The sequence below is a fragment of the Nicotiana tabacum genome, chromosome 5 (genome assembly GCF_000715075.1).
Source record: "Nicotiana tabacum cultivar K326 chromosome 5, ASM71507v2, whole genome shotgun sequence".
Lineage (NCBI taxonomy): Eukaryota > Viridiplantae > Streptophyta > Magnoliopsida > Solanales > Solanaceae > Nicotiana > Nicotiana tabacum.
The window spans coordinates 139026401-139040770 of NC_134084.1; the positions used below are offsets into that span (position 1 = coordinate 139026401).

At 32.9% G+C, this 14370-nt stretch overlaps 1 protein-coding gene and 1 long non-coding RNA gene across 3 annotated transcripts; both read right to left on the reverse strand.

The window, feature by feature from the left end:
- Positions 1–1182: 1182 nt before the first annotated feature.
- On the reverse strand, positions 1183–6935 carry LOC142181247 (uncharacterized). Of its 2 annotated transcripts, XR_012709838.1 has the most exons (3): positions 6459–6935; positions 4539–4803; positions 1183–2920 (listed from the first exon to the last, which is right to left on the reverse strand). It is a non-coding gene; the product is annotated as an uncharacterized LOC142181247 (long non-coding RNA). The 2 variants fall into 2 exon arrangements; XR_012709837.1 differs by having other exon boundaries at positions 1183–4803.
- A 921-nt stretch (positions 6936–7856) lies between these two features.
- Positions 7857–13901, reverse strand: LOC107801926 (beta-fructofuranosidase, insoluble isoenzyme 1-like). Its single transcript, XM_075254119.1, has 6 exons — positions 13593–13901; positions 10561–10569; positions 9446–10473; positions 8896–9140; positions 8613–8709; positions 7857–8215 (listed from the first exon to the last, which is right to left on the reverse strand). The coding sequence occupies exons 1-6, from the start codon at positions 13786–13788 to the stop codon at positions 8039–8041; spliced, it is 1752 nt and encodes a 583-aa protein (XP_075110220.1). The 5' UTR covers positions 13789–13901; the 3' UTR covers positions 7857–8038.
- Between the last annotated feature and the right edge of the window lie 469 nt (positions 13902–14370).

Here is a 14370-nt window from a genome sequence, read left to right on the forward strand (position 1 = left end):
TATTTAACGCCTAGATTTTTTGTCCGTCTCTAAAAACATTTAGCGACCATGTTTCTGAACTCGTCATTGTTGACCTTTAGCGGCGGACGCTATTGCGATGGGTTGCGACCAACGTTTTCCTGTCGCAATTGGTGTATTAGGACCAAATTTGGATCTTTAGGGACGAGATTTTCCTTCCTTAAATGTCATTTTTCTTGTAGTGAAATTAGGGTTGGGAAAGTGATGGAGAAGAACCATCGGGACTGATCAGGTGTATGCTTGTGTAAGAACGACTCAACGGCGTCGCACGCGGCGAGGATCTAAAGTGGAGACGAGGCAGTGAGTATGGTGGCGGCAACATGCAAAATGCAATGTGCATGAGTGAGGGTTTAGGGGGGTTTTAATGGGGAATTCTGACATAGGGTGAATTGGGGCTGACAATGAAGGTTCGAAATCTGCTATCAACGAGACGACATTTAGGATTATTCTTGAACAAAGACGACGGAATTTGGGGCTGAGCAACTTGAAGAGTTTGTTACCTTTTTTTCATTGTATTTCAATGTATCTCGTTGTATTCTATGTATTTCATTGTATTCATTGTCTTTTTTTTCATTGTATTTTCAATGTATCTCATTGTATTCCATGTATTTCATTGTATTCACTGTCTCGCTATATTCCTTGAATGTATTCATATGTTTTTTTAATTAGTATAATTTATGTATTCAAATGTATTAATATATTCAGATTTATAATTGAGTTTGTTGAGTTAATTTAGTAGCCTACACTACTGAAAAATTGGTCTACGGTAACGGTTTTACAACTGTTCCCATAGACTGTCAAACTGTTGCCATAGGTATATTGGAACGGTTTAAAACCGTTACTATATTGTTTACACAACGGTTTTTAACCGTTACCATATTATTTAAAGCAACACTTATGTAAGCTATTGTTACGGTTATGTATGGATATAGCAACAGTTTCTGTAAGCTATCGCAACGATTATATTTGTATTTGGAACGGTTTATAGATCAATTTGGAATATTTTATAGGATCTATTGCAACGGTTTACATTGTCTACTGGAACGTCATTTTTGTCTTATTGCAACGGTTCTGGTAGGCTATTGTATCAGTTCAATTAAAACCAAAATATAGCACCTGTTATAAATAAATATTTATATATACAACAAAATAATAATAACACTATTTTTAAATACATCATAAAATGAAACTATTAATAATATAAAATTATCCTTCAAGCAAATAATATCCATAAAGCAAATGTTGTACCTCAAGTGCATAAGTTTAGTACATTTCAAGAGAGTAAGTAAGTTTCAAAAATGTTGATAACAAAAGATTCCTAGAACATTCATCTATAACAATTCAAAATTCTATCTCAAGTAAGGTCTAGTTCTTCTTCATCATCCATTTCTTGATCTACTCCACCTACAAAAGAGGATAAATAAAGTTATTAACAGTTTTAAACTTCTGAATGAAACAACATGATCTGATTGTACTTCCATTACTTTTTCAAAGGAATAAAAGTAATGGAATAGCTTCAGCTAACTTTTATGAATAAAACAACATGATCTGATTGTACATTTCTTCCATTTGAAGCAAGAAATCAAGATCATTACACTTACACCCAACTAAGTTGTAAAAGAGGCTAACTTTTATGAACTATATATTAAAAAAAATATAAAAAAAAATAACTTCAGAAATCAAGTCTTCCAATCTGATACAGAGTATATTGACTAAGTAATAAACATCTAGAAAGGGCACATATGAAGCAAGAAATCAAGATCTTTGAACTTACCCAGGTAAATATGTAAAGACATCAAGTCATTGGAGTATATATATTAGACAATAGAAGAAGCAACTTAAAATTCAATTTCTTCCAATATTATTCCAAGATTACATTTGACAAAGTCAGAAACCTCTAAAACAAGTTAAAACATGTAGCAAGAAATCAAGATTATTACACTTACCCACTTAAATATGTAAAGGCAACAACTTTTGGACTTAAAATATTTTGAAAAATGAAGCAACAACTAGCAACTTTATAGTAGTACTTATTAAAAGCTGAGGCTGAAAAGCTTGCAGACAATGTTAAGAGTAAGCTTTAAATTTTGGGTAATGGCTTTCTTTGGATGTTGTTCTTTATCTATCCTAGCATTATTACCATTCTTGTTGTTATGAATTGCAGGCCACTCTGGTGGTCAAGCCACGATTGTGGGATCTATTGTGGTGACCAACCTCACAAAGGGGATAAGAAAAGGAGCTTGGGAAAGGTCAAAGGTATATTTTTTCTCCAAGTGAAGTAATTCCTATGTGTTGGAGACTATTTAAGTGCAAAAACACATTTATACTCTGACTTTTAATTTTATACAGAAAGTCTGCTACATGTTGTAGTTTTTAATTTGTTAAGAACTTAGTGTTTCAGTCAATTAATGTTAATGTTCAAACGTTTTGTTATTCAGATATATGTGGTGGAGATAAGGATATTGGATAGGGTTATTAATATACAGACCAATTAGAAGGTGTGATTTTGATACGCATTCTAACCAAGTCAGTGAAGTCCTCAGCAAACTTAGACACATATCTATATCACTGTCCAATTCTAAACATATAATGCAGTACTAATCCAAAATTGCTACAAGAATGAACCTTAGAGCTACTTCTTAGCAATGTACAATGCCCGAAAACGCAGGAACCCTAAACAAGACAATCAAGTTTGACACATAAGTACCAAGTCCCAACCACAACTACAACCTCAACCATTGACTCTCAGTCGGTCACAGAGAAGTTGGATACCAATAATATTGAAATAGGAACATCAATAGAAAGAAAAAAGGATATTACCATATCCACCCGTGCAGATTTGACTTAAACCAAAAAATAGCTAACTTGAGAGCTCACCCGTACAGATTTGCTGCCAAAATTACTGCAGAAAACCGATCAGAAACAACCTAGATTTCAACTTTTAATTGCTGCAATTCTGCTGTTAAGTTGCAGCTCAGCAAGAAACAAGACAGTATTAGGTTTTTAAACAGGAAGAAACAAGACAGTATCAGCAAGAAATATGACATTTTGACATTATGCAATTCTCCTATGGCAATCTTAATTCCATGAATTTAAAGAAAAAGCCGTCCTTTCTTATTAATATTCAGTATATTTTATTTTGTAACACCAACTTGAGAATTTTTACTAATTAAATTCCACATGGACATAGGTTCTACCTACCCTATATATAAATGTAGATGCCTTACCAAACTAACTCAAGCAGGCTTAAATACATCTCTAGCTCTCTGCTTCTTTCAAAAATTGGAAAAAAATATCAAGAGAAAATTATAAAAGAAAAGAAAATGGGTTGTTGGTCTGCTGAAAATGCCACTAAAGCTTTTCTCAAAACCATGAACATGGTAAGTACAATTATGAACTTATCATATCTGCAATCTGATATACAATTCAAATAATTTTTTCTCCTCAAGTTGTTACTAATGTTATGTTGATCTGATTCAGGGAAAGAGAGCTACAGAACCAAACGGAGCAGAGTTCATCTCCGCGCTCGCAGCAGGAAATAATGTACAACTTATGGTAGTTGCTTGTGCAAATGTTGCAGACTCCACCACCCTTGCACTGGTGGCAGCAACTCAATAAACAAGAGGATGCGTCGTAGGAGAAGGGCTGATGCTGACCAGAATTGGTGCAAAGGCGAAAAAGGTTACGGCTCAGGTAATAGAAAAAAGAGGACATTGGATTGTTAAGGTAGATAAATGCATAGGAGAAGAACATGTATACAGAGTAAAATCTCCTTGAAGGAGAGTGGTTGAAGCCTAAATCTTGATACATTATACTTACTACCGGATACAACTAGTCTTTTAGAGAATTTTAGTAAATTGGAATTGTAAATACTTATTTAAAGTAGAACACTTCAGCTTTCATGGAAAACTACCAAAATTCAAATATACGGGAGGAGAAATTTTGATAAATATAAAATGTATTTTCCAATATTCTAATCTGATAACTTTATGGATACAAAAATTGTTCTCATAGACATTTACTTTTGAGTTCCTAATATTAATTTAATATTTTAATTCTTTAGTTCTAGAAGTAGAATTCTCCCTAATAGATTGGGAAGAAACTACATTATGAACCCGCACGTTCTATAATTTGAAGGAAGCAAGAGTTAAGGCATCATGACATTTGCATTTGATTTTGTTTTACTTTGAAAGATCATATTTTAAAAAAAAATTCAAAACACTAGGACTGATCATTCTGATACTTCTTCAAGCTAACATCCTCTGTTTCTTTTGGCTAAGTAGGATTGACAGCTAAAGTAGAATGAGAAAGGTGGCATCTTTCTTTGCAAGTATACAACAACAAAGAGCCGTCAAGGCAACCTCAGAATTACGCAATGATAAAGGATCGGAGGCGAAGTTAAAAAATGACTAAACTAACCAGACTTAGCCATCTTACTAACTTTCCTCTAAAAAAAATAGAAGAGAGAGCAGTGGTAGAAAAACAACAGAAGGGGTGTAACATTTGGAGTATGTACTGACCTTGATTGTTAGTCCCAGTAGATATAGACGATTGATTAGTTGCATAGCAGCTTGTTGTGCAAAGGAAGCTTCTCCAGGTGAACGAGCATTGAAAGTTAGCATGTTAGGATCAACCCGTAATCCTGGATTCATTCTCCATTCGAAGCTCATCATTCTCATAGGGTTCAAAATGGTCTTTCTTTAACTGATTTTTATACTTTCTCCAAGCATTTTGAATTGATTAAAAAACCCACGTTTTTGCATCTTCATGAATGTCATATTTTCCCTACAAATATAATGCATTTAGGTTAGTATAAACAATATGAAATATCCACACACACCTATTAAATATTGTGAACTTCAAACCTTGATATATTTCCACAAATCTTCTTTTGTCTCAAGTTTCCTCCAATTAAACACATTAAGAGAACAAAAGGTTGCATTCCTTGCCAATGTACCGAGGAAGCTACCCAACTCTGCTACCTCTTCATCCGTAGGACCTATGGGTTGATTGTTCTGATTTAGCATAATTTGCTTGCGCTCTTTCACTCCATAATAGTACAAAGCAAAGATAATCACCAATCACTATTATTAGTTAATTTTATTCACTCCACAGATATACTCATCTGTCCATCTTAGGAGATTCATCCAACTTTTGCCACCGTAATCCATAATTATTCTATATAACATATTCAAATCACCAAAATTGATATTCAAGGTAAGCAAAGTTAACTCTTATCCATATTAGGCTCAAATTAAGTATAATGAAAAAATCTAAATAGCCACCTGATTACATGGATTCTTTATTTACTTTGATGTACTAGATAGCAATTAGATGTGCTTATATCAGATACTCATCTATAAGTGAGTTCATGTAATATAAATAACCACAATTCGCCTATAAAATTTAGCCCAAAAATAGCTCCGGATGGAATCTAAAACTGATCAAGAAGCTTATGATTTCCAAATAGTGTTAGTACTTTCCACATTGAGAAGAAAACATATGATCAGTTTAACCTACGTAGAGATATGTATCACTTTGTGTATACAATTTTAATGGTGACTTCGACAATAAGAAATCATATCAGCTATGAGTTCAGAGTGTTCTGAAAGAAAAGAAAGTTGCAGCAGCATATATCTGCTCCTTAGCAAATTCCAAGTCAACATTATATCAAAAAAAGATTTCACGATTGAAAGCCCTTACCATTTTTCAGTTAACACGACTTATTCAGACAACATTGTAATATATCAATTGAAGGTAAGTTACAACGACAAACACATAAACTGGAGTTTCTGGCTTATGGTTGCTAACAATGAGAAACTATATCCTTTAGTTTCTGGCTTATGGTTGCTAACAATGAGAAAAATCATTAGCGTGGCAAAATAAGGGATATGGATATCTACTTGTAACAAGCAAGCATATTCGGGTTTTTGCTCACCTTTTAACTTCAGTATATAATGAAAAGATATTAAACTGTGCTAAGTAAGGTCACATATATGCTACGAACTCATATATAACAAGAACAAAAAGGGAGAAATTATAGTACAACAAAATCCTAATAGAACTCTAACTTAGATTAAAAGCTTCAGTAGAAAAAACTCACAGCTTTAAAGTTGTTAAGTTGAACAAGAAACAAAAATTTAACAAAGACAACTAAATCAAACAGTGATATATCTAACAAAATATAGAATCAAACCCTATCAATTGTACTACGTAAAGCATAATTTTAATGAAATTAATAATTTCAAGCACAATAAGAAGACATGCACCAGTGTGTTTAATCTCCATTCAATTATACTATGCCGCTCAAATACTCCCAAAAATAAAAATCAGTTGAATCGGATAATAACGAATATTAATACTAAAATATTCATTCAAAAACACAACTGTCAAATGCGGTTATCTAAAATTTAAATTAAAAAGATATTAAAAAAACTTACCGCGATTTATCCCACGGCTATCAGTTGCAATTTCTTCCTCACTAATGGAATCTACAAATTATGGCTCAACTATTGAGAAATTGCAAAAGGAGGTGGTCGAGCTTAGTCGAGAAAAAACCCTAAAATTTTGGGGCTATTTGAAAATGTGGAGCTTGGATTAATAGAAGGAGGTAGTTGTTTCAGGTGGAAGAGATAAAGTTTATGGGTGAAGAAAAAAGAAAATTAAATCTTGGAACTAGTCAAAGAGCTGGAACGATTTTGTTGACGGAGGGATGGTGGTTGTTGTTGACGGCCATAGAAGGAGGTGGTTGTTGACGGCCATAGCTGTTACATAGTCGAAGGTTCTACTACGGACGTTAGACGGCGGGATGGTGGCAGAGTCAGCGATTGATGGCTGCCTTTCGATGGTTGTTACAGAGTCGTCGTTCTGGGTGAAATCCCTTTTGATAGCCTTTAGTTGTTTTTAATTTTATTAGGTATAGGAATTAATTAAGACAATATGTAAAAATAGGGGTTCTAGCGCGAGTTTTACAAAAATTCAAGGGGGCCAAAAGTTCTAGATGTATTCCTTTGTTTCACGCCTAATTTTGCTACTGTATTCATGAATACAGTAGCTTAAATGCATCGAATATACTCTAGCAAAACTGAAAACATAGCTATAGGAAGTAATATAGTAAATGGTAGCTATAACTAGCTAATAACCACTAAACAATAGTGGTTTCTAAAAATTTATCTAGTTTTAAGCATGTTGTTTAAAATATTTCCATAGTTAATATAATATATTTAAAGATTAGCCAATTTCGCTCAAATTTCAGACACGACGTCCTAGAGCTTAAACCACAAAGTTTAAACTTCTGGACATCGTGTCCTAAAGTTCGAAAATTGTGTCCAGAAGTTCGAATCTTATGTCCTGAAATTTAAATTAGTAGTTCAGAAATTCAGGACACTTAGTCCTGAATTTCATATTAGCAGCATCTTGAATTTGAAATTCAGGATATTTTAGTCCTGGGGTTTGGATGAATTGACTAATCTTTAAATACATTACAAATTGTAGATATATATTTAAATATCGGACTAAAAAGTGGCTATTTTTGCGTGTGCAATAGCTCGCAAACCACACTGGAGATATAAATCGCACTAGACAATCCCGATGCGGCGAGCTCTGATTGTGGAGACTGCTGGTGAGAGGAATCGATCTCAAATCTCTCATATAGGAAACCACTCACCCAACCTTGACGGGCAACTTTTGTATCTTTGATACGCAAGAAATAAGTAAATTTTTGTGTCTTTTGATACACAAGGAACAAGTTCCTTATTTGTCTGCACCTCAGATACACAAGGAATAAGAAAACATTTGTATTTTGATACGAAATAAGCAACGAAAGATCATCCATTTTTTAATAAAAAGATTATTTAGTTGTAATATCATGAAACTATTCCTGATTAACAGGAAGTAGTAAATCTGTACAAGTTCTCTCCAAAACGAAAGAGGCCAATAAAACTAAAAAACAGAAAAGTGAAGATCAATTATAACTTTTTTTCTCTGTTTCTCCTTTCAGCTTCCTTAACATTTTAATTCATTATCTCTTAGATTTAGCCATGCTCCAGGCATCAAGAGTCTCAATTGTAATTGTTTCAGTGCCATTGTTGAAAGCAAATAAATGTGCTTTGTCATGGATGGCTAATGTCGGATATACCCTTGATGTTATGCATGTTTTCCCACCAGCACCAAAACTTTCTACTACCGAGTGATCAATCTGCAAAAGAGAAAAAAATGTCAACAAATTATCCACGCCACAAAAAAGACAAATAAAAGAAAGTGAGAATCTAAGTTTAGGGCCCGTTTGGCCATAAAAATTATTTACTTTTTTCTGGGATTGTTTTTTTTTTTTCTAAAATCAGCGTTTGACCATGAAATTCCAAATTCAATTTGAAGTTGAATTCCGGAAAGCTATTTTTCACAATCTTCACTCCAAATTACTCACAAAAATTCAAAAACAACTTCAAGTTGTATTCATATCCAAACACAATTCCAATTTTCAAATACTATTTTCAACTTGAAAGAAATTTCACTTTTTCTGGAATTTCACAATTCTTATGTCCAAACGTCACTTAAATACATTTTTTAGGAAAAAAAAAAAAAAGAAAGCTTACCAAACTCCTTAGAGACAGCTTTTTGTCTGTTAAATCTACATCAACGTATCCAGCAAAGGAAGGTTTGTACATTTTCTTACTATCCTTAAGAGTTGACCTGTCACCAAAAAGGGGGAAAAAACAAATAGAACAACAAGGTTAACAAATAGCAAAAGCTTAAAAACAATAACATTTTAATAACAATTTATGTATGAGACATAAGGTGAGTTTTTTTTCTTTTTTTTTGGGGTGGGGGGTGGGGGTGGGGGGGTTTAATAGATGTCTACATAGTAAGAAAACAAACCTTGAGGCATCAGAACACATGAGAACTTTGTATTTATCTTGAACTTTGAACACTCTAAAGAAAACAGGTGTATACTCTTCCAAATTTTCAGAAGACAAAGTTAGAAGCCCAAATGGGCCAAGTCCACCTTGAACATTTGAACCCCTAATAGCACATACATCTTGTGCATAAAGATCATCCCAACTAGAATCAAATTCTTCTACATTGTCCAAACTTGAAAAGGAAAATGTCACTTCAACATCAGCCTGCCAATTAAATTAACACTCAGAAATTAGCCTTAACTTTGTCTTGTCACATTAAGAGGGCAGCCCGGTGTACTAAGCTCTCGCTATGTGCAGAATCCGGGGAAGGGCCAGACCACAAGGGTCTATTGTACGCAACCTTATCCTACATTTCTGCAGAGGCTGTTTCCACAGCTTGAACCCATGACCTCCTGATCACATGGCAATAACTTTACCAGTTATGCCAAGGTTTCCTTTCTTGTCACTAATTTCATAAATAAATGAAATGGATAAATTTATTTGGAACTAACAATAAAAAAAGTTCAAACCTGTGCAGGTGTGATTCCTTTAACTTCAACCTTTTCTCCCTTGTTCAATTTTTGATTTCTTAATTGCACCTCATTCTTTCTCAAGGTTTTTAATTCTTCAACGGGCCATTGAACCAACTGTTTGCCACTAGGATCAAGCCATATTTTACGCGGAATAGCCTGAATTCCAGCCCATCCTTTCTTGACATCATCAATAGGGAAAGCATCCGATTCATTAGCCCAACCCCACAAAATTCTTCGATTTTTGCTTGGGTCATAAAATGTTTTTGATGCATAAAAATTACCATAGTCGAGTCTCAATCCCTTCCATCCATCGATCGATGTATTATCCGGAATGTACCTATCTTTTTTTGTGTCATACGTACCGACTGTGTAGTACTCAAACCTAGTCAAATCAAGACTAACCTTAAGAACATGTTTAATGTTGTCACCATCAAATGATGTGTCCAAACCATTTGAATGTTCCAATGACACTGGAAAAAAATCAGGACACTCCCAATTTCCAGTATTGGCTGATGTATGAAGTGGATGTTGGGCTTTGGTCCATTTCATAAAGTCCTTACTCCTATACAATATTGCTTTTCCTCTATGTTTTCTAACACTACCAACCAAAATTCTCCAATGCCCGTCACGGCCCAACCAAGCGGTTGTTGGGTCGCGAAATTGGGTTTTGTTGATGCTCTTGTCCGCAACGATTAACGGGTTGTTATCGGGCTTGATCCACTTACGGAGAAATGGATCGGATAAATTAGCTGGTATGGCGTAGTTTTGGACTTGGGTATTTTTGGCATCTACTATTCCAGTGTAGAGGATAATGGGCTTGGGCTTTTTACCAGGAAGAATAGTGGCTGACCCGGACCATGTACCGTATTTGTCGAACACTTTGGACGGATAAATTGCAGGCTCTAAACGGGCCCAATTAATCAAGTCTGTGGATACTGAATGGGCCCAAACAATATTGCCCCATACTGCACCTTTAGGATTATACTGATAAAATAGATGATAGACTCCATTGTAATACATTGGACCTGTTGGAAAAAAAAACAGATTAATGTAAATGATTATGATTTTAGCTAAAATTTAGTAAAAACAGTAATTATGAAACTTGATCTCACCGTTGGGATCTAATGTTTGTTGTTTGGAAGCATCCGAGCCAAGACCATAAAAAGGAGTAAATTGAAAATGATTAGTAAAAACATTTGAATGCAATTGAAAAAAATTGTATAACAAGAAAATTATTGAATAGAATATTCAGATCAATCTCATAAAAAAAAAAACACGGAAACCAATTACAGAACTTAGTGAGTTGCTATAAACATTTTATGCAAGATTAAGCCCGGTGCATGAAGCATCCGGCATTCACATAGAGTTCGTGGAAGGGTCGCACATCGAAAACGTGAGGTGGTGTGATATAGGTAGGATGCCCTAATGCATGCATTAGTGGCTGATTAATCTGTAACTTATAGGTCATCCGAATACAATTTAACTTAATCTTTCATTTCCTTTAAGGATCAAATCGAATACTAAATTTTAAAAGAAAAGCTTATTTTTTTATAGTTTATTTAGCTCTTAATAAAATGATACAGCCACAATAATGTTAAGATCAAAAAAGTATCTATCAACAAAGGCGGGCCTAATTTAGAAGTTATGAGTTCACATGAATCAATAACTTTTGCCGTAATTCTGTATTAAGAAATCTACTAAATATCTATAGATATTTGAGTGTATCTAATGAAAATAAGTAGCTAAAAGCACATAGTTTGAAATTTTGGGAAGTAAATTTCACTGTCACTGAACAGATACAGAAATCTAGGAAATACAAAAAGATTATTTGTCTTTTTCAGCATTTAAACGGAGAAATCTACTACTCCTATTTGGTGTTGAAGCTAGTTATGGGAACCAACTCATGCAAGCCCCACTATGTTAGTTCAAATAGCAGAAACTCTTCCACTATTGTGTTTCAAACGAGAAATATTTAAGGTAAAAAAGACAAGAATACTGATAAATTGTTAATTTCTCATCCTTCAATTAATTCTGATTCTATTCAATTATTTATTTATTTAATTATTTATTTATCTGCAACATGAAAAGAACATTCATTGTTTTCCAGGTGGGGAGAGATGTCAGTCTCATGCATGCAATTTGAGCCCAAACTCATTTAACTCGTTCAATCAATTCATAGTTGGGCTGGTCATTGATCAGCTCATTTATTGAATCAGCTTATTTTGGCTCAATCCATCTTAGCTCATCTAAAGTTGGACTAATTTTGGTCCAAGTTGATCCATGAATAACTTTATTAAAATATCTTTAAAATATTTTTTTTTGTTTGATATGTTATATATGACAATTACAAAAGAAAAAAATTCTTATTAGATAATTAAATAATTCAGAAGAAAATAACACATATCAATTAAAACTTGATAAAAGTTGAGCGAGTTGGGATATGACACAAAGTTTAATCCATCTTAACCCAACTCATATCAATCTAAGTAACTTTCAGGCGGGTCAATAACCCACTCATTTATTGACTCAATCCATTTTGAATTGCCCAACATCAATCCAACTCGCTCATTTGACACCCCTAATGCAACATGAAAATCTCAATATAATAAATAATAAATTAGTCAATTTGTGGATTGAATAATGGCATAGTAAAATTCAAAAGAAACCACATAATGTAATCAGCCACAGCAATTGATGAGGAACTAAGAAGGTTAGCAAAAATTCTTTTTTGATCGACTGAAAAATTAATGTCTCGTTTTGGATAAGCAAGTACTACCTCCTAGAATTTATAATAAGGATTATTTGACTAAACTACCATTTATCTCCTCTCAAATTTTAGTAATATCTGTTGAGAAAATTTGGAAAAAAAATAAAGTGCATAGATTATTTATTAAAACAAGGGTCTACACTTGCTTCAGAAAAAAATTTATTTGTCTAAAACGACATTTAGAATGGACAGGATGTATACCAGACTACCAGTGTAGTAATATTAATTAAAAAAAAAGGTTTATTATTTTTGTAAACACTATAAAAAGGTTGGGTGATTAGCAGAAAATGGAATTGTGCTTTTTCTTCTGTTTATTATGCAGGATATATAGCTAAAACAAAACCCAATAATTTCACATAATCTATGTCCAATTGACCATAAAAATTGAGTACTACAATGATAAGAACAACAAAACAATAATGACATGATTATTCCCTAAGGCCCTTCCCATTTGTGTAGCTTTAAAAAATCAAGCAACATTAATTATTTTTTCCAATTCCATCTTTACTATTTCAAGCAGGTAATACTCTCTCCATCTCATATTATTAATCGTGGATACTAAAAATAGTTGTATCAAATTATTTGTCACTTTAAAAGTTCAAGACAAAATTAATTTTCTTTTTTCTTTTTTTACCCTTAGTAATAATTATCCTTGAAGATTACAAATACCTTAATTATGGATAACTTTATTCAAATACCAATAAAGAAAGATTAATTTTTCTTAAGGAGCGTGTACAAGAGACACACCATTAATATAAACCGCAGGGAGTATCATTAATAATCATTTATAATTAATGCTATTCAACTACTATTTTCTAGGAAGAGATAATGATAACTTAGTCAAATATCATATATAACACATGATATTAAATGATTATTAATTGTAGTGTACCAAAAACTTAATCTACGAATGAAAAGGATGGGAAGAGTATAATTTACAAAAAAAATTATATTAATTTTCTAAAGTCTCATCTGCTCTATACAATTCAGTGATATCATCACATTTGCATAAAAATGTACGAGGAAAAAGTGATATAGAAGAAAACAAAAATCATAAGACATCGCACCACACATACATAAAACATTAGATAGAAGAACATATCAATACAAACACCCTTTTCTTATACATGAGTGCGAATAATAATATTTTTTTTAAAATCAATATTAATATATACACTCGACCTCTTAAAAATAATACAAAGAAAATATCAATTTGAGATGTAAGATAAAACCTTAAAACCACCACATCATCCCTAATTAATACATGTACAAGATAAATTATATCCATAGGACGATATACGTAAAATTCTCAATGTAAAACTATATATTTATATGAATATAAACAAACAAAGAAGAGACTTGTGGAGAAAAACATACCATTGATCCAATGTTTAGGGGGTTGAAAATGGTAACCAGTTCTATGGATTTTTCTTACACTCACAGCACTTGAAGATTGCAATTCCATTAACACTTCATGTGAAGCATTAACCCCATTATTATTGGTAAAAACTACCACAAAAAACATCAAAAAAACTGGCAAAGACCAAAGAGAAAACTTCCGTAAAAACTCCATTTTCCTTTATGATTTTGACAAAGAGTTTTCTTCCTTTTTAAAAATAATAATAATAATATTAGAGAGAAAGAAACTGAGGAGGAAGAAGAAAGGGTGTGAAGAGTATTTATAGAGAAACAATAGAAAGAGATGAGTCAACCAAACAAATAGAAGGAAAAAAAGGCTGAGATTATTATAATAAGATTTAGGAATGGAAACTTAATCGCGGATTTATCTATTAAATGGATAGGAATAGGAATTAAATTTGGATAAACTTTTCATTAAAAGTTATGTTTAATACGGAGCGTCTGTTTTGGCAAAATTCGTTTGCCGGATTTTTCTCCCACGATTCTCTTGCCATTTGCCAATCTTTCTCTGTGCGTGTTTTTTTTTTTCTTAACTAGTATTAGTACCCGTGCGGATGCGTGGACACTAGTCATGTCAGATAATTAAATTATTTGGATTGTATGTAAATGATTTTAAAATTTATACTTTCTCAGTAAATATAGATAATCATTGGATGTTAACTCAATGAAAAAAATTAACCATTTATTCTATTTTTCTTTTTTGATACCATTCTTGCCGGTGTCATTGAATCTTAAA